The sequence below is a fragment of the Neophocaena asiaeorientalis genome, unplaced genomic scaffold (genome assembly GCF_003031525.2).
Source record: "Neophocaena asiaeorientalis asiaeorientalis breed wild unplaced genomic scaffold, Neophocaena_asiaeorientalis_V1.1 scaffold5, whole genome shotgun sequence".
Taxonomy (NCBI): Eukaryota; Metazoa; Chordata; class Mammalia; order Artiodactyla; family Phocoenidae; genus Neophocaena; species Neophocaena asiaeorientalis.
Genome location: NW_020174698.1, coordinates 13,041,719 through 13,061,609, shown reverse-complemented (window position 1 = coordinate 13,061,609; position 19,891 = coordinate 13,041,719). Strand labels below are relative to the sequence as shown.

Here is a 19,891-nt window from a genome sequence, read left to right as displayed (position 1 = left end):
ATGCGTTTGTACTTCAAGACCCAACTTAAGGTCCCCATCCTCCGAGAATTCTTCCCTTACGACCTTAACTCACTCAACTCTGTCTTTCTAAATGTTTCAGTACTAGTTATATGACAAACTTAGCTATTTTTAAAATATTAATGATTGCTCATCATTGTGTTCGTCTTGTGTCTTAAGTCAGAGTATAAACATCTTAAGTATTGAGATGGTGTCATCATCATAAAACGGAAAGAACGTAGGCTTTCGAACTCAATAAAGCCTGAGTGTAAATACCCTCTTGTTTACTAGCAGTGATATAGGTAAACTTGCTCTTGAGTCTCAGAATCTTCATTGGAAAAACGGGATAATAAGACCTACTGCACTGGGTTGTTGTGAGGATTAAATGATATAATATATGTAAAACCCTGGGCATATTTAAGTGCTCATCAAATATTAGTTCATTTATTGGATGTCTCCCACCACACATCTGATTTTGTTTCAGCAAACAGATCATTGCTAGACACAAAGTCAAACACAAATTTCAATAAATATATGCTTGTTGGAAATTGTATGTATTTTATTTTTTATTGTATTAAATTACATGTACCCAGGAGGTAAACCAATCCTATGTTGAATTTCTTATAAAATGTTATTATCTCTGACTTGTTTGTACATTCTTATGTTTACATTCTGACTCATAAAATATTTTAAATTTTGTACAATTCTTTATATTTTCAAACCTCCTATGTTATTAATGTTATCTTAAGGGGTGAAAAGAGAGACAGTTTTATTCCCAATGAGGAGGTGGGAAAGACCGGCACAGACAGATTAAGGGATAGCTCTAATTACACACACTACCAGTGTAATTAAATATCCACTAATGTGTCCTTGAAGCTGGGTCTAAACTCATATGCTGACTCCTTGTCCAATATTTTTTCCACTATACCAAATCTGTAAAGGACATACAGCGATAATTATCTTAAGAACATACCTGTAAAGTACCTACAGGAACAATTATTTTAATTGATTAAAACAGAATAAATGATACTATTTCTTTTTATGCTGCGCACATAGTGCGCATTCCATGTCTGTTAAACAGCATGTAAGCTGCCTATTACAGGTCTTGGTTCACTGTAGTACGTGCTTAGTAAAGAGTGACTTACTTAAATTCCTCTATTTGATAAATGTGTTTTATAGGAACGATTTTTTTCCTAATGAAAATTTAAGGACAAGGTTCATTATTATTAACACAGTTTCAATTTGGGGCCTAGCAAATCATGCTTGAAAGCTGTTTTTCCCCCCCGTGTGAAGTATTACACTCCTTCCTCCTGCCTGACTGGCTCAACCCACACTTTGCCTACCAAACTTATGACTCAAAGGCCCCTGAGGACTTTCTGTAGCCTTCCAGCCATAGCCCAAACAACCAAAGCTGCTTCCACGTGAAACAACCAAACACAGTCCCCCAAGCAGAAGATCCGCTACAGCGAGATCTCCTATAGACAGGGAGAATGAGAAAGCAGCGTCCCCCTTTGCTCCCACCCCTCCCCATCTGCAGCATCCAATTGCTTTCCTCTGTCGTGCGGTCGGCTCCTGGGATTGGTCGGGAACGGGACCGGCGCGAGACCAGTGAGCACAGGCCGAGCGGGGAGACTGGTCAGTCACGTGCGGCCGCCCGGTTACCCCGCCTCACTGCGCGCCTGGCGGGGCGGGGCGGGGCGATGTGGGCGGGGCCCGGGAGCTGCTGCGCCTGCGTTGTGGGCGTTTTCGGGGAGCAGCTGCTGCCGCCGCGGCCGCCGCCGCCCCCGCCTCCGCTGCCGACGCCTCCGCCTCCGCCGCTACCGCCGCGTTTGGGTGTAGAATTAGGAATTCCTGCGCCTCGTTAACAATGAAGCAGAGTTCGAACGTGCCGGCTTTCCTCAGCAAGCTGTGGACGCTTGTGGAGGAAACCCACACGAACGAGTTCATCACCTGGAGTCAGGTAAGGGTGAGGGCACGGCGGCCTCCGAACCCCCTAACTAACGTCCTTCTCTCTAGCTCTCTCCCGCGGGGTTGTCTCTCGCGGCCTGCGGCTCAACGCCCTCTGTGAGGCCCGCGGCGCGGGGGTGGCGGGGTGGCACGGGCCTCGGCGTGCAGCCTCGCGGAGAACCCCGGTATTGTTCGCGCGGGGAGCCGCGGGGGTCCCGGCCGGTGCCGCTGGCTCAGGCCGCGGTGGGGGAGGGGTGGCCCGCGCGGGGCGCCGCGGCCCAGGAGACCCCGTAACGGTCCGATCCGGGCGGCGTTCGGAACCAGCCCGGCGGAACGAGGGCGGCCGACGAGCCGAGGGAGCGGGAGCCACGTTACTGCACACTCATCCTCCGTCCTCCCGCCGGGCTCGCGGGCTGCGGCTCGCTGGGGGCACGGGCAGCTCTGGCCGGGATCTTCAACGCGGGGTTTATGTGAGGCAGTTTTTACCTTCACGACCTGATTCTCGCCGCTAAAACAGACACACAGTTCGCCTCGCATTTGAGATCTTTATGACGGCAGTCAGGGAAGGAGGCACATGTTCAAACGCAGGTTACTGCTTATCAGGAGGCTTGAAAATATTATATAGAAAATGGTACGTTATTCTTTCGCGATTCTGAGCCATTTTTATAAACGGATTTTTATGATTATTTTAATAAAAGTGCCAGTAGACAGGTGTTCAGTAACATAGTGGAGAGCAAAAACGAATCACTGAATTTCACTAAACAGTTGCCGGCTGTGTGGTGTATAGATGTCTTGATTATTGGTTTGATCCCAATTCTGCCACTAAACAGGCTCCTTATCTCGTCTGACCCAAGTGTCGTCGTCCATAAGATGAATGGGTTACTTAGGTGATCCAAGACCCCCCTCTAGTTCCAAATACTGATTCTAATTAGAATGATTATTACATAAACAGAGCATTTGCGTTACAATACACTTAGGCTATTGGAATCGTTTTGTGAAGGGGAGTGGAGTTCTCTTATTGTAGATGGTCATCTGTTTTGGATATTATCTTGTTTAGAGGCCTGGAAAAGAGTAAGTGAAAACTACCTGCACAGTGCCTGGCACCTGTTAAGTGCTGAGTAAATGTTATCTCCCCTCTTCCTCACTTTCTTTTCTGTTTCCTATGCTAGGAACCCTCAGTTTTACTATTTTATCTTAACAGGGAGCACTATATTGAGTACGTGAAGTTTTGACTACTGTAACACCACAGTCTGCCTTATATTGCTGTCATTTGTTTATTTTCTTTATCTCCCTCTAGGACTTAATTTTCTTGAAGGTCAGTAGCATCGAGTGGATGTTGTGCATTAGGCATTTGATGAATTCTGTACAGTTGTACAAAGAAGGGGTGGGGTGAAAATAAGGAAGCCAGCCACCAGTATACACTTAAAAATAAACAGATGTCTCATGCTTTTCATCAGTCATAAGGATTAAAAGTTGACAAGGATGGATCAGCACAGACTGCAGTTACTCAGCCTTGTGCATGTGTAAGAGATTGGACTGAGAGTCTCCCCACTCCCAAGCTGACTTTATTACACCTATTTGTCTTGGGTGGGCCTTCTTGTTTTTATTGCCTAGAAATGGTACCTAAATATATTGGAAATTGGTTTTAGTTAAGGGGTATTCTGTCAGCAAGTCTAATAAATTCTCATTAGCCAACATATTTTAATAATACTTTAATTTTATGGGCAGTATCAAATGTGTAGAGTTTCATACTAATCCATAAATGCATCATTTTATGAATTTTAAGCTCAATAAACCACTGAAAAATCATTATTATTTTTTTTCCATTATTAAGTCTAAGCTTATGTTTTGGCTTCTCATTTTTTAATACATAGTGGGAGAATTAAAATATAAATTCAGGGCTTCCCTGGTGGCGCATAATATATATATATATATATATATATAAAAATTCAGTGAGGACAGGGACAGTATCTGTGCCAAGGGATACAGTAGGTTCTTAATAAATGTTTGATTAAGCAGTGAAATCCTTGGACTATGTAATGGAAATGGTAGGAATGATAAAAGTGGAATGATGCCTGAAAACAATCTCAAAGATCATCTGGTTTAGCCTCATTATGTAGATTTGAAGCTTAGGTTAGATTATTTATCTATAATTACAAAGCTAGCATTATCGGAGGTGGGGCTCTAACATAGATTTCTGAGCTCCCAGATCATTCTTCCATCAACGGCCCTACACTTAATACAGGTCGTCACAATATTTAGTTTTTATACCAAAATGTTACTCCTCCACAAGTCAGTGGACAATTCTGGATTAATGTCTTAGGCAATGCTTAGTTGCCTAAGGAAGTTGTCTTACATTCCCACAGATTTTTCCGAAAACAGTGTTAACAATGAAAGGTAAAACTTTAATTGAACAATGATGTTAGATGGAAAAACCAAAATAATTCACTCTCTTCTTTTAGAAGTTGCTATTTATGGTTGTTTCTGGTTTCCTTCAAATTTGTTTTGCTGGACTTCTGTTGAGGTAATTTAGCATTTATACTCTCTGAGTGAAAATCATATTAAGACCTTTTAGAAGTAGAAGATGTTTTGGAAAGGAGGCAATCTTTTATGCAATTGTTTTCACTTGTGGAAAATAATTTACTCTAGCTAGAGTGTAAGGCAAGGGGAGAAAACTTACCAACTGCAGTTTGAAAAGCTTGGCTTAATATTCCTGAAGACATATAACTTTAGTTTTCCTTGAAATTTGTAGTATGACAGAAATGAACTAATACCCCCATTGATGTCATTGATTGTAGAAATATAATACTCTGAACAATCAAAATAATACTGTTATAAACTCAAGTAATAGAAATGTCTTTAGATTCTGAGTGTCTTTAAAACATACAGTACATCCCCCAAATTCCCCACTGATATTTCTTCTTCCTTTCTTTTTTGTCTGTTTTTACGTTTCCTATAGCTATTTTGGCTCTGGTAGGCACTCTGTTACCAGAATCGAGGACAGGGATAGTACTGTTGAACAACCTAAAGCTGTTTTAAATGTAACAGAGTCCTCAACAGAGGGCACAGGTTTAGCTTGGTAGCAACTGGGGAAACTTGATCTTCAGGGACAAGAAGTTGTGGAAGTTGAATGGAAGTTCTTGCAATTGATCGTAAGGAACAGCCTTTACTGTTACTGATCTATGATACTCAGTGTATGTTGAAGTGAAGCAATATTAAAAAAAGAAAGAACTGGAAAGTCACTGTTTTACCAGTGTTACTTCCTTTGTCTCAGCTCTTCAGGTTGCTTGAGAATACCAAGAAGTGATTTCCACCAAAGACTTCATACCCATCGGTTCCACCTTTTTGTGTCCTATGGCAGTCTGTACTTCCCTATCCATCTCAAGTCAGCAGAGACAGATCAGGAAATAGGAGGGAAAGGGAGCAAAACCAGAATTTGTCCAGTGTTTTCTAGCTGTTTTGGATGAATTTGAACAGTAGATCTTTAGACTTCCCAGTGTTATGGTATTGTTTTGAATTTCCCAGCAGTACTCTCAAGTGAAAACAAGAAAGGCCACAAGTGTGGCAGAATAGGGGTTAAATCCACATTAGATGGACCTACAGAAAAGTTGACTGATTCACAGACAAGTATTTTTTATTTGTATACGTAAGAGAAAGAGCTAGAGACTCACAAGGAATGGTTGGTAAACATTAAGAAATTATAGACGGGTTGTTTAAAAAAGAGACTTCTATTTTGGAAACTTTTAAAGTAATGGGGCTGAAGTATTAGATTATTATTAAGAGTATTTTGGATGTTTATAACCAAGAGTCCCAGTTTGAGCAGAAACAATTACTATTTGGAAGCTTGCTAACATTTATGGGTTAGGCCTAAAGAGAAGCTACCATCCTTCTCACCCTACTGAGTAATAGTGGCTTTTTGTCCCTTATAAAATGCATAGGGAGAGTTCTGTGTTGCAGTGCTTAAGCTTCACAGGTTTAAACAGCAGTAAGGTAGAAATTTTGCACTCAGAAAAGTTACTTATTAATTTTGAAGTAGCGAGTGAAGGAATACCATAAGCAGAGACACAGAACAATATTAGTGAGTTAGGGTTGTGTGTGTTTGAGAGAGAGAGCAATGTAAACAAGATGCATTCATCTCCTCATTTGATATATATAATCCAAGAGTTGAAATTCTAAAAATATAATTTGGTCCACTGTGATCAAAGACTCATTTATTGTCACTCACAATAGTTGTGACTCTGTTACAACCAGACAGTGTGCCAGGTAGTAGGAATCCATTCAGTAGTTAACAAAATAGCTGCCTTCATAGATCTTACATTTTAGTGAAGGATACTGATAATTAAAAAGTAAGCAAACACAAATAATATAATTTCAGTTAGTGATAAGTAACAAAATAAAGCAGGGTAAAGAGAGAGTGCAATTAGGAGACAGAAATCACACAGTATTTTGAACAGAGAAAGTTTAATAGGATAACTATATTAGGAGAATTGGGGTAAAGAAAACTCTAAAGAAGATAGGAATAGCAGTTATAAGCAGCAGCCATCACTGGTAGGCCTAAGAGCGAGTGCCCAAATAAGAGCCCTTCCCCGAAGTCTAAGACCTTGTTGGAGAGAGAATGACCATATTTCACTGAATGGCAAAGACTTCAGTGATGCCACACTAGTGGGACTTACTAGAAATCCATCCTTCAGAACTTGCCGGGAAATATGCTTTCTAGGGCAGGGGTTGGCAGATTATGGCCTGTGGGCCAACCATGTGTTTTAAAAGTAAAGTTTATTTGGAATATAGCCATGCTCAGTCTACTTACATATTGTCTGTAGTTGCTTTCTTGCTACAGGGGCAGAGTTATGACGTGCAGGCCTAAAATATTTATTATCTAGCCGTTTAAGAACACGTTTATTAGCCTATGCTCTAGGGTACCCTAGAAAGCTATTCATGGAGAGATGTCTGGCCAGAGATACTCTGATTTGAAGCCTCCCAAGGGAGAGGGGAGTGCTGGGGGAAGCTGCTGGCCTTAGGGTGCTGCTGCCTTCTGTGCACTGCAAGAGCTAGGTGCTGGAGAACCTGCCTGCACAGCAGGAACCTGCCAAGGACACACTGGAACCAGGAAAGGTAATCCCTTCCTCTTGTAATATCTCTCTAGTATCTTCTATGACAAAGCTTAACACCATGCTCGAAAAGAAAGATGTTTAAGACTCAGCTCCATATTTGCAGAGCCGACATCGAAGAATGAATTTGGCGCAGTAAATTCATAACTAGCATGTAAAATGACTGGAATCTGTTGTATTTTAGGTAGAGTGACGATGAAGCCTCTTTGGGGAGGTGATATGTGAGCAGAGATCTGAATGATTAGAAAAGATGGGTCTGGCAAAGGGGAATGGAAAATGTAAAGGCCTTGAGCATAGCATGTTCATATGATTGCAGAAGGCCTATGTAGTTGGATTATCTTTAGATAACATGAGAGTGAGGTCAGAGAGGTAGGCAGAAGCAAATGGTATAGGGCCTTAGGGCATGGTAAGGAGATTGGAAATGAGGGAACTAGTTAGAAGACTATCACAGTTTTCCACTATGGTATTGAAAATAGCGTGGTTGAGACTAGGGTAATAGCAGTGGAGGTGGTGAGCAGCAGATGTAATATCTACTTTGAAGGCAAGGTCACGGATCTTAATGATAAATTTTCTGGAGTTGGAGGAGAGATAGAAAAGAATTAGAATGACTCATGTATTTGGCCTGAGCAATGGATGGATGATGGTACCATTTGCTGAGATGCGGGAAGATTCGGAGAAGTGCAGGTGGGGATTCTGTTTGGCCATGTTAACTTTGAGATTACAAATGGATCGCTAGTATTACTTCAGACGTGTTTTGTTTTGCTTGCATTTCACTGACCACACTTGGTCATATGACGACACCTTATTTCAAAGGAGCTGGGGAAGTGCAGTGCTGGAAAGGAGAACAGCATGAATGACTTCTGTACTCCAAGACCTTCAAGTGGCAATGTTGAATAGGTTATTTAGATAATGTAAGACTGGCATACAAGGTGGAGTTTGGAGCTTGTGAGTGGTAAAGCCATGGGACTGGATGAGATCATCCAGGGAGACAGATGAAGATAGAAGGACCTGCAAGATAGGGTATTCTAATATTTAGAGAGTATGAAGACAAGGAAAAGCCAGCAAGAGAGATTGAGAAGGAACAGTGAGAAAGGAGAAAACACAAGGGAGTGAGGTCATATAAGTTAATGGAAGAAAATGGTTCAAGAAAGAGATGATCAACCATGTCAAATGCTGTTATGACTTTTCTTATACACCTCTTCTGGTGTATATAAGCAAAAATTTCTGTAAGGTAGTTAAACCTACATTGAGGAGTAGAATTTCTGGAAAATAAGGTATGGCACGCTCAACCTCAAGATCAAATTTTCCGAAAAAAATCAGCTTGTACTCCTTTTAGCCGTGCATGAGATTTCCCATTAATTTGTCTCTTCAAAACTTGATATTTTCATTCTTCTGAGTTTTTACCAATCTGGTGGATATAAAATATTATATCAATGAGGTCTTAATTTATATTTCCCTGATAATTAATGTGTTCAAACACCTTTTCATATTTATTGGCCATTTGTGTTTTGTATTCTATGAAATGTTTGACCATTTTTCTATTGGGTGGTTTATCTTTTATTATTTGTAGGAATTCCTTGTAATTCTGCATCTTTTTGGATGTACGTGTTGCCTCTGTCTTCTCCTAGTTGTGGCTTATCTTTTTTACTTTCTTTTGATGAGTATAAGTTATTAATTTTAATATAATTTAATATATCAGCCTTTTTTGTGATTCATGTTCTTTGTTTCTTCAGGATGTTTTTGCTTTCCTACGCCAAGGAGAGAGAAATACTTTTCCATCTCTTTTTTTTTTTTTTTTCTGAAAATTTTAAAGGTTTGGATTTTATATCTAAATCTTTAATTCACTGAAATTGATTTTTGTGTGTGGTATAAGGGATCCTGTTTCATTGTTTTCCATATTTAGTTGTTTTAACCCCTTTATTGAACAGTTTCTTCTTCCTCTAGTGATTTGTGTTGCTACCTCTGTCTTATAAGCAAAATTATATGTAGATTGTGTTTTTGTGTCTAGGTTCTCTATTTTGTTCCACTGGATAATTTATCCTTTTTCTTGTATCACATGTCTTAATTACTGTAGCTCTGTAAAGCTTTTGGGAGGGCAACGTAGTCTTCAGGAGTGCCTTCACTACTATTGGTCTTTGCTCTTCCATATATGTTTTAAAATCAAGTTCCATTAAAGAAAAAAACAAAGCAAACCTATTAGGATTTTTTTTTTATTGGAATTGTACTGAAACTGTAAATCAGATTAGGGAAAATAGGTATCTTTATGATATATATTCATGGGAACAAATCATTTTTCTAAATTCATTTTGTTATTTAATAAAATTTTATATTTTTTGCAATTAGATCTTGTACAGCTTTGTTAGATTTCATAGATATTTTAAGTGGTATCCTTTAATGAAAAATAATTGCTGTTGCTGGTAATTAGAAACACAAGTAACGTTTGTATATTGATAATAAACCAGTGAGCTAATCATTTTACTGATTTGGATTCTCAAAGTGTACATCCATAAGTGTCTGGATATGACAGTTTTGTTCTTATTTTGAGAACCTTATACCTTCAGTTTCATTTTTTGCAGTGGCTAAGATACCTCAGGGTGTCAGATAGAAGCAGCAATCATGGGATCCCTTTCTCTTATTTTTAAAGGAAATGTTTTAAATATTTCCCCTTTAAGTTACTAGCTGTTAAAATTGAGAATTTTTAGTTTGCCTTTTTGTTATTGATGACAGGATTAATTGGGTAGCTTAGAGGGGACAGGGCATGCCGGGATGGAGAATACAGGAAAAAGTTGACTTTGGAGGAGTAGGATGATGGGTTTGAAATAGACAAGTGAGTGAGTCAAAGAACATTGTGTAAAAATGTTAATGATTGAAAAATTCAAGTGGGAAATTTGATATGGTCAGGGGCAGAGGCATAGTTGTGATAATCATTATACATAATAAAGTCAGTAATTAGAGAAATTGGTGTGGATGAGACTGCCTAAGGAAAGAGTATAAAAGGTATCATAATCAAGGATAGAAACTTAAAAAACCCACTACCTCTTGACAGCTGGAAAACAATTGAAAAGAAACATGAGAGATAGGAGACCCATTGTATAGTTTCGAAGCCATAAGAGCAGAGCATTTAAGAAGGGGAGTGTCAGTAGTGCCAAATGAAATGCCACAGAGAGGTGTAGGAAGATGAGGACTGAAAAGAGGGCATTGAATTTGGCATTTGACATTTTAGAAAAAACAGTTTCAGTAGAGACACAAAAACTGAAACCAAATTTTAGTGAGAGTAAGTAGATGGCCCTGAATTGGAGAAGAGGGCTTTAAAATATTTGTCAAATTTTGCAGTGAATGAAAAGACAGATGGGGTGGATAGATTGAGAGGAAGTAAGGTAGAGGGAAAGTCCTTTTAAGATAGAAAAAGATGTATGCATTTTTAAATTTTAATAGCTACTACCTAATAACCAACAGTGGTTATTTTTAAACTTTAAAAAATTTGCCAATCTAATAAGTGAAATTCATTATTTTACTGTACATTTTATTATGAATGAGATCTGATCTTCTAAATTTCACATTGAGTGTTTCATCTTACTGATAGAAAATTTTTAATTAATGCAGTTAATCGTTTGTCATAAATGTTGGATATATTTTTATGTTAGTAAGCTTTCAACTTTATTGAATTTTTTAAATGTCTGTTGTCAGTTAAGTTTAAGTTCAGACACAAGTAATAGAAATCCAGACAACAATGGCTTAAACAAAATAGAGATGTACTGTATAGAGATGTACTCTTACATCTGAAGATGTACTCTTACATCTGAAGATACTGAGTCACCTTCTCAACCTTTCAGCCATACTTAGTTCCTCTACTTCAGTCATTACTGGAGCTCTAGCCGTTGGCTCCAGGTTCTGAGCAGGAATATGAGATGTAGGAGTTTGACACTTTGAGTCTTTTCCCTTTTAGAAGCTTTTGTGGAAGCTCCGCTCAATCCATTTTGCTTATATCTTGTTTGCCAGATGTGTTATTTGGCCACCTCTGTTTCTAAGAGGGACTGAGAAATGTATTTGTAGCATCAGACAAAATTGTGTTGTTAGTAAGAAATTAGAGGATCATCCATGTTGTTGCAAGTGGCAGAATCTCTTTCTTTTTTAAGGCTGAATTATGTTTCATTATGTATGTATAAAATATATCAATATATGTATAAAGTATGTATATATCTCACAATTTCTTTATTCTTTCTTTATTGGACATTTAGGTTGTTTCTGTGTCTTGGTTATTGTGAATAATGCTGCAGTGAACATGGGAGCACGGATATCTCTTAGAGATACTGATTTCATTTCCTTTGGGTATATACCCAGAAGAGGGCTGCTGGATCATATGGTAGTTCTATTTTTAACTTTTTGAGGAACCTTCATACCATTTTCCATAATGACATTACCAATTTACATTCCCACCGACAGTATACAAAGGTTCCCTTTTCTCTACATCCCTCACCAACACTTGTTGGTTTGTTTTTTTAGGAATAGCCATCCTAAAAAGTATGAGGTGATGTCTCATTGTGGTTTTGATTTGCATTTCCCTGATGATCAGTGATGTTGAGCACCTTTTCACATACTTGTTGCCCATTTGTATGTATTCTTTGGGAAAATGTCTAATCGAATCCTTTGCCCTTTTTTTTTTTTTTTTTTTTTTTTTTGTGGTACGTGGGCCTCTCACTGTTGTGGCCTCTCCCGTTGTGGAGCACAGGCTCCGGACACGCAGGCTCAGCGGCCATGGCTCACGGGCCTAGCCGCTCCGCAGCATGCGGGATCTTCCCGGACCGGGGCACGAACCGGCATCCCCTGCATCGACAGGCAGACTCTCAACCACTGCGCCACCAGGGAAGCCCTCCTTTGCCCATTTTTTAATTGGGGTGCGTCTTTTTGCTGTTGAGTTGTGAGAGTTCCTTATATATTTTAGATATTAATCCTTTATTAGATATGTATTTGCAAATATTTTTATTCCATTAAGTTGTCTTTTCATTCTGTTGATTATTCTTGGCTGTGCAGAAGCTTTTTAGTTTGGTGAATTAGCTTGTAGTAGTCATTTCACTGTGCATGTGTGAATATATGTTAAATCGTCATGTACACCTTAAATATATACAATTTTAGTTGTTTTTTTTGTTTTTTGGTTTTTTTTTGCGGTACGCGGGCCTCTCACTGTTGTGGCCTCTCCCGTTGTGGAGCACAGGCTCCGGACACGCAGGCTCAGCGGCCATGGCTCACGGGCCCAGCCGCTCCGCGGCATGTGGGATCTTCCCGGATCGGGGCACGAACCCATGTCCCCTGCATCGGCAGGCGGACTCTCAACACTGCGCAACCAGGGAAGCCCCCAATTTTAGTTTTAAAAAATAAAAAAGAAAGAGAAATCAAGATAGAGTAGGCACTAGTAGTCTCCGTGAATACATTTATTAATTTTTACCTGTATGACTTCTGGGGTTTTTTATGTGATGCTTTCAAAAGCTTGGTTATAAAGAGTGAGGTAACATTGAGTTAGCATTGAGCTTTTGTTTTTTCCTTCCAAATGGAAAGTTTATTAACTAATCCTTTTCCCTCCTGATTTTTCCTCCTGATTTAAATGCTGCCCTTATTACCTATTAAATTCTCAAATAGATTTGCTTCTGCTTCTGTTCTCTCTAGTCTGTCCATTCAGCTATTTGAGTATCCCTTCTTTAGTACCAAACTCTCGTAGACACTCTAATTCTGTTGTCTGCGTAAGGTGGGGTTAACACCTCTCTCTCCATTGTTTTCAGTATTTTCTTACCTATTTGTTACATAATTTTTATGAAATGAACTTTAGTACCTAATATTTGGTTGTGTTAGCATCTATTCACCTTGTCTCCAAAACCTTTTTTTTAATTGAGAGAGAAGTCAACGTACTGGTTAACTTAATTAGACTTGACATCTTTACAACACTGTCTCTCTGTAGTTTAATATTTTCTTAAAGGCCTTGTGTATTCTTAAAATTTATTTTTAGATACTTGATATTTTTCTATTGTTGGAGTTTTTTATTCCATTTTAGTTTTAGGTTTTTGTTGTAAAATACATATATCTTAAGATTAACCATTTTAACCATTTTTACATGTACAGTTCAGTGACCTTAAGTACATTCACTTGTCATGCAGCTGTCACTACCATCCGTCTCCAGAATGTTTTTCATATTCCCAAATTGAAACTTCATACTCATTAGACAGTAATTTCCAATCCCCTCCTCCTTAGCCCCTGGTAACCATTCTGCTTTCTGTCTTTATGAAGTTAAGTATTCTAGATACCTCATATAAGTGGAATCATACAGTATTTGTCCTCTTGTGACTAGTCTAACTTAGCATAATGTCTTTAAGTTTCATCCACATTGTAGCATGTGTTCTTCCTTTTTAAGGGTGAATAATAGTCCATTGTATGTATGTACCACATTTTGTTAATCCATTCATCTGTCAGTGGACGTTTGGGTTGCTTCCATCTTCTGGCTATTGTGAATAATGCTACTATGAACATCGGTGTACAAATATCTTTTTGAGCCCCTGCTTTTAATTCTTTTGGATATATATGTAGAATTTTAGGATCATTTAGTCATTATGTGTTTAATTTTTTTGAGGAACCACTGTACTGTTTTCCATAGCAGCTGCACTATTTTATATTCCCACCGGCAGTGCAAAAGGGTTCCAGTTTCTCCACATCCTGACCAATACTTATTTTTTGGGTTTTTGTATTTTTGTTTTTTAATAGCCATCTTAATGAGTGAAGTGATATCTCATTGTGGTTTTGCTTTTTATTTCCCTAATGATTAGTGATGCTAGGCGTCTTATGTGTTTATTGGCCATTTGTGTATCTTTTTTGGGAAGAAGTATCTATTCAAGTCCTTTACCCTTTGCTGATCAGGTGGCTTGTTTTTCGTTGTTGTTGAGTTGAAGTTTTTTTAATGTATGTTATAGGTATTAACCCCTTATCAGATGTATGATTTGCAAATATTTTCTCCGATTTTGTGGGTTACCCTTTCACTCTCTTCATAGTGTTCTTTACGCAAAAGTTTTAAAGTTTGAGGTAGCCTCATTTGTCTGTTTTTGCTTTTGTTGCCTGTGCTTTTGGTTATCCAAGAAATTTTTGCCAAATCCATTGTCATGAAGCTTCTCCCCCTTGTGTTTTCTTCTAAGATTTTTATAGTTTTAGCTGTCCTGTTTAAGCTTTTGATCTGTTTTGAGTTGATTTTTGTATATGGTATAAGGTAAGGAGTCAACTTCATTCTTTTGCATGTGAATATCCAGTTTTACCAGCATGGTTTGTTGAAAAGGCTGTTCTTTTTCCGTTGAATTGTCTTTTTTTTTGGCTGAGTTGGGTCTTCGTTGCTGCGCGCGGACTTTCTCTAGTTGCAGCGAGCAGGGGCTACTCTTTGTTGCAGTGCGCGGGCTTCTCGTTGCAGAGCACGGGCACTAGGCGTGCAGGCTTCGGTAGTTGTGGTACACGGGCTCAGTAGTTGTAGCTCGTGGGCTCTAGAGTGCAGGCTCAGTAGTTGTGGCACATTGGCTTAGTTGCTCCACGGCATGTGAGATCTTCTGGACCAGGGCTCGAACCCATGTCCCCTGCATTGGCAGGTGGATTCTTAACCACTGTACCACCAGGGAAGTCCCTCCATTGAATTGTCTTGGCATCCTTGTCAAAAATTCTTGGACTGTATGTATGAGGGTTCATTCCTGGATTTTCTATTCTGTTCCATTGATTGGTCTGTCTTTATGTCACTACCATATTATTTTGATTATTTTAGAAGGAAATTTCAAATTGTTTATTTTTTATATGGAAATACACTAGTGACTTTATTTTTTTTTTAATTTTTATTTCATGTTGGAGCATAGTTGATTAACCATGGGTTAGTTTCAGGTGTACAGCAAAGTGATTCAGTTATATGTGTGTCTATTCTTCTTCAATTTCTTTTCCCATTTAGGTTGTTACATAATATTGAGTATAGTTCTCTGTGCTATGCAATAGGTCCTTGTTGGTTATCTATTTTAAATATAGTAGTCTGTACATGTCAATCCCCAAATCCCAATCTATCCCTTGCCTCCCACCCTTCCCCGTGGTAACCATAAATTTGTTCCCTGAGTCTGTGAGTTTGTTTCTGTTTTGAAAATAAGTTCATTTGTATATTTTTTGGATTTTGCATATAAGCAATATTGTATGATATTTGTCTGACGTAGTTTACTTAGTATAATAATCTCAGGGTCCATCCATGTTGCTGCAAATGGCGTTATTTCATTCTTTTTGATGGCTGAGTAATATTCCATTGGATATATGTACCACATCTTATTTATCCATTCATCTGTCGATGGACATTTAGGTTGCTTCCATGTCTTGGGTATTGTAAACAGTGCTGCAGTGAACATTGGGGTGCATGTAATCCTTTCAAACCATGTTTTCTTCTGGATATATACCCAGGAGTGGGATTGCTGGATCATATTGTAGCTCTATTTTTAGTTTTTTTAGGGAACCTTCATACTGTTGCCCATAGTGGGTGAACCAATTTACATTCCCACCAACAGTGTAGGAGGCTTCCTTTTGCTCCACACTCTCTCCAGCATTTATTGTTTGTAGGTTTTTTGATGATCATCATTCTGACTGGTGTGAGGTGATATCTCATTGTTTTGATTTGCCTTTCTCTAATAATTAGAGATGTAGAGCATCTTTTCTTGTGCCACTTGGCCATCTGTATGTCTTCTTCGGAGAAATGTCTATATTTAGGTCATCTGCCCATTTTTTGATCGGGTTGTTTGTTTTTTTGATATTGAGCCGCATGAGCTGTTTGTGAATTTTGGAGACTAATCCCTTGTCAGTCGCATCTTTGCAAATATTTTCTCCCATTCTTTGGTTTGTCTTTTTGTTTTGTCTGTGGTTTTCTTTGCTGTGCAGAGGAGTTTAATTAGGTCCCATTTGTTTATTTTTGGTTTTATTTCCATTACTCTAGGAGATGGCTTAAAAAAGATATTGTGATTTATGTCAAGTGTTTCGCCTATGTTTTCTCTAAGAGTTTTATAGTATCTGGTCTTACATTTAGGTCTTTAATCCATTTTGAGTTTATTCTTGTGTATGGTTTTAAAGAGTATACTAATTTCATTTTTTTACATGTAGCTGTCCAGTTTTCCCAGCACCATTTATTGAAGAGACTGTCCTGTACTGTATAGTCTTGTTTCCTGTGTTGTAGATTAATTGACCATAGGTGCATGGGTTTATTTCTGGGCTTTTCTATCCTGTCCCATTGATCTATATTTCTGTTATTTTGCCAGTACCATACCATTTTGATGACTGTAGCTTTGTAGTATAGTCTGAAACCAGGGAGCCTGATTCCTCCAGCTTCATTTTTTCTTTCTCAAGATTGCTTTGGTTTTTCAGGGTCTTTTGTGTCTCCATACAGATTTTAAGATTTTTTTTGTTCTAGTTCTGTGAATAACACCATTGGTAATTTGATAGGGATTGCATTGAATCTGTAGATTGCCTTGCATAGTATAGTCATTTTGACAATATTCATTCTTCCAATTCAAGAATATGTTATATCTTTTCATCTGTGTCATCTTTGATTTCCTTCATCCATGTCTTACAGTTTTCAGAGTACAGGTCTTTTGTCTCCTTAGGTAGGTTTATTCCTATGTATTTTATTCTTTTTGTTGCAGTGGTAAATGGGATTTTAAAAAAATTTTTCTTTCTGACCTTTCGTTATTAGTGTGTCAATTAGTAGCTAGATATCTTACTGAATTCTCTTGTGGTTTTTCAGTTGATTGTACAAATATATAATTATGTTTATTGATAAAATATGACTTTCTTTCAAATTTTATCTTATTTTTGTCTTAATTGCATTGGCTTTAAAACATTGTTAAGTAATTATACTAGCTACGTACTGTATTTTATTAGTTTTTGATTAGAAGAATGGAAATCTTTCTAATATTTAACTATAAAGTTTGATGCAGCTTTTGGTTTAATACATACTCCTAAACTTTTGAGATTGACATCAAAAAGTTTAATTGCAGTTTGGAGCTTAATTGAAATTTGTAACTTAATTGCAGTTTGTTTTTGCTGCTATTAATAGGAATAAAATGATGGTCTGAAGGTGTCATGGAAAGACTGCCAAGTTTTGAGGTTCATATGTATCACCTAATTTCAGAGGATTTAACTAATTGACGTTTTCAATTTTTTTCAGAATGGCCAAAGTTTTCTGGTTTTGGATGAACAAAGATTTGCAAAAGAAATTCTTCCCAAATATTTCAAGCACAATAACATGGCAAGTTTTGTAAGGCAACTGAATATGTGTGAGTATGGATAGCAGTTTAATTGGAGTACTGTCATCAGTCACTGATTAAACCTTTTCCACCATTAGGATGATAAAGGAAAATATATTCCATAGAAGCACCATTAATTTTTTAAGTTTTTACTTTTGTCTATTTAAAATTTTATTCAAAATCTGAATTTTGAATCTTTTTCAGATGGTTTTCGTAAAGTAGTACATATTGACTCTGGAATTGTGAAGCAAGAACGAGATGGTCCTGTTGAATTTCAGCATCCTTACTTCAAACAAGGCCAGGATGACTTGTTGGAGAACATTAAAAGGAAGGTGAGCTATTGTTAACGTGATTTAATTAGGGCGTTAACATGTAGTATACTTGGCCAAGACATATTTCATTTGTTGACATTAAGAAGGTACTGAAATACACAGGTTTTCTTGTTGGGACAACTTAGACTAATAAAGCTTTAATTATTTTGCCCTTTTTTTTTTTTTTTTCCTCTGCGCTCAACTGTATGGAGGGCTCAGTCTTTAAACACTTTTTAGAGGAAAGGAAATGTTTACATTCTGACTTAGGATAAGGAGTCATCTATATGGTGATGGCTCACTCCTTATAATTTAACTTAAAAAACGTAAGTTCCTACTAGAAAGTCAGCTGTCTGGAGGGCGTTTTTCTTTGGTTCGCTGCTGAATATCTAGTGCTCAAAATAAGTCCCTTATATATAGTAGGAATTTAAATAATACATTTTTGAATGGATGATATGTTTTGCTGAAATAAGATATTTTGACTAAATTCACAAGGTGGGGTGGGGGGCGGTAAAAGGGTAGTGGACCATGAAAGAACATGGTCTTAGTGTGCAACTATTCCGCATAAATTTAATTAAAAGTGGAATGCAATAATAAATAGGCTTGGGGAAATTACTGGGAATTTGACAGAAGAAAATGAAAACAAAAAAAAAAGCCCTTAAGTTGCTCCTGCTTATGGAAACTTTTCCACATTAAAAATAAATAAATAAACTGATTATTCCTTATCCTCTCTTTGAGCTATGAAGTCTATTCTTTTCCTGGGCTTTTGGAACTAAATCTCACTTCCTGGACAGGCTACAAAAACGTCTTATAACAGGGAAGTTTTGAATTATAATCATGGTGTTTAGTATTTGTTTAATTTCCTACATTTACCTTTTGAAAGGTTTCATCTGCAAAACCAGAAGAAAATAAAATTCGTCAGGAAGATTTAACAAAAATTATAAGTAGTGCTCAGAAGGTTCAAATAAAACAAGAAACTATTGAGTCCAGGCTTTCTGAATTAAAAAGGTAAAGTATTATTTCCAAATATAATCCTAATATGGGGGTGGTGTGTATGTGTGTGTTGAGGTTTGGAGGTTGGTGCTTTAAGTACCTAGATTACATTGTTGAAGCCAAGATCAAAAGCCTTTTTCTTAAGTATTGATTCCCTTTATTTTTTATTTGTAGCCATAAACTTTACCCCAATATTGTATTTTCATGATGGTGTTGAAAGAATATATAAACTTGGTCAGTCAAAACAATTTGATTCACAAGTGTTACTGATGAAATAATAGATTATTAAGTTGGTGTAGGAAACTATGATTCTACTTAGGTTGACTTTCATATGTTTACACACATATGAGGACCATAAGCCATACTACAGGGACTTCTCTGGACCCGGTGGACCCAGTGGTTAAGACTTCACCTTCCAATGCCAGGGGTGTGGGTTTGATCCTTGGTTGGGGAGCTAAGATTCCACATGCCTCGCGGCCAAAAAACATAAAAAAACAGAAGGAATATTGTAACAGATTCAATAAAGACTTCAAAATTAGTCCACATAAAAAAATCTTTTAAAAAAATACGTTACCTATCCTTTCTTTTATAGAAGTTTCTTAGGACATTTTCTATGTGGCCTATCTTTTAGGAAAAAATAGGACACAAAAAATAGGGAAAAAAGGACACTAGAGGCTTGTCCTACTTGATACTTACTTTACATAGACTTGGGAAAGTGATATTCAAACCTTTTATCTACAGAAAAGTGCTGTATTTTGTTTTACTACAATTTTTGGCAGCATTATCCTAATGCCACAGTAACAACTTGTGTATAGAGTAGACCTATATTTCTCTTCTTAGTAAGTAGTTGGAATTCTCTTATAGTAAATAGGCGCCAAGGTCTTAAGAGTATTTATTTTATGTATTGTCTGTCCCATTTCATTTGTGGGACGTTAGTCTAGCTATTCTTAACTCAAGTATCTTCATTGAGAGTAACCTTGGACTTTGATTCCCTTTCTTAATAAGCCTTAATTTGAAGCTTGCTAGTTTTGCATGTTTTATTTAAGCACTTATGTTGGTTTACTCTATGTATCTTGTGTCTGTTGAAGTGCCCTTTGACCCAGTTCCTTGAATCTCAGATTTAGCTTTTAAGGAGTGGGATCTCAAATTCATCTTGTAAGTCTTAGTGGTAACCATTCTCCTACTTATCTTTAGTAGGCAGGTGACGGTATCTTTATATTTCTGAGTCAGAAAAAGTACAGTAGTTATTCAGTAAGTA

General features: G+C 37.6%; 1 protein-coding gene across 2 annotated transcripts in view; it reads left to right on the top strand.

The window, feature by feature from the left end:
• The first annotated feature begins 1,771 nt into the window (after positions 1-1,771).
• HSF2 (heat shock transcription factor 2) overlaps positions 1,772-19,891 on the top strand; it is a 36,501-nt gene continuing 18,381 nt past the window's right edge. Inside the window, exons 1-4 of one of the 2 annotated variants that reach the window (XM_024759125.1) lie at positions 1,772-1,957; positions 17,254-17,362; positions 17,537-17,664; positions 18,524-18,648. In XM_024759125.1, coding sequence (XP_024614893.1) covers positions 1,865-1,957; positions 17,254-17,362; positions 17,537-17,664; positions 18,524-18,648 — 455 coding nt within the window. In that variant the 5' untranslated portion in view covers positions 1,772-1,864. The remainder of the gene's footprint in view (positions 1,958-17,253; positions 17,363-17,536; positions 17,665-18,523; positions 18,649-19,891) is intronic. The other variant, XM_024759126.1, reaches the window with a different exon arrangement.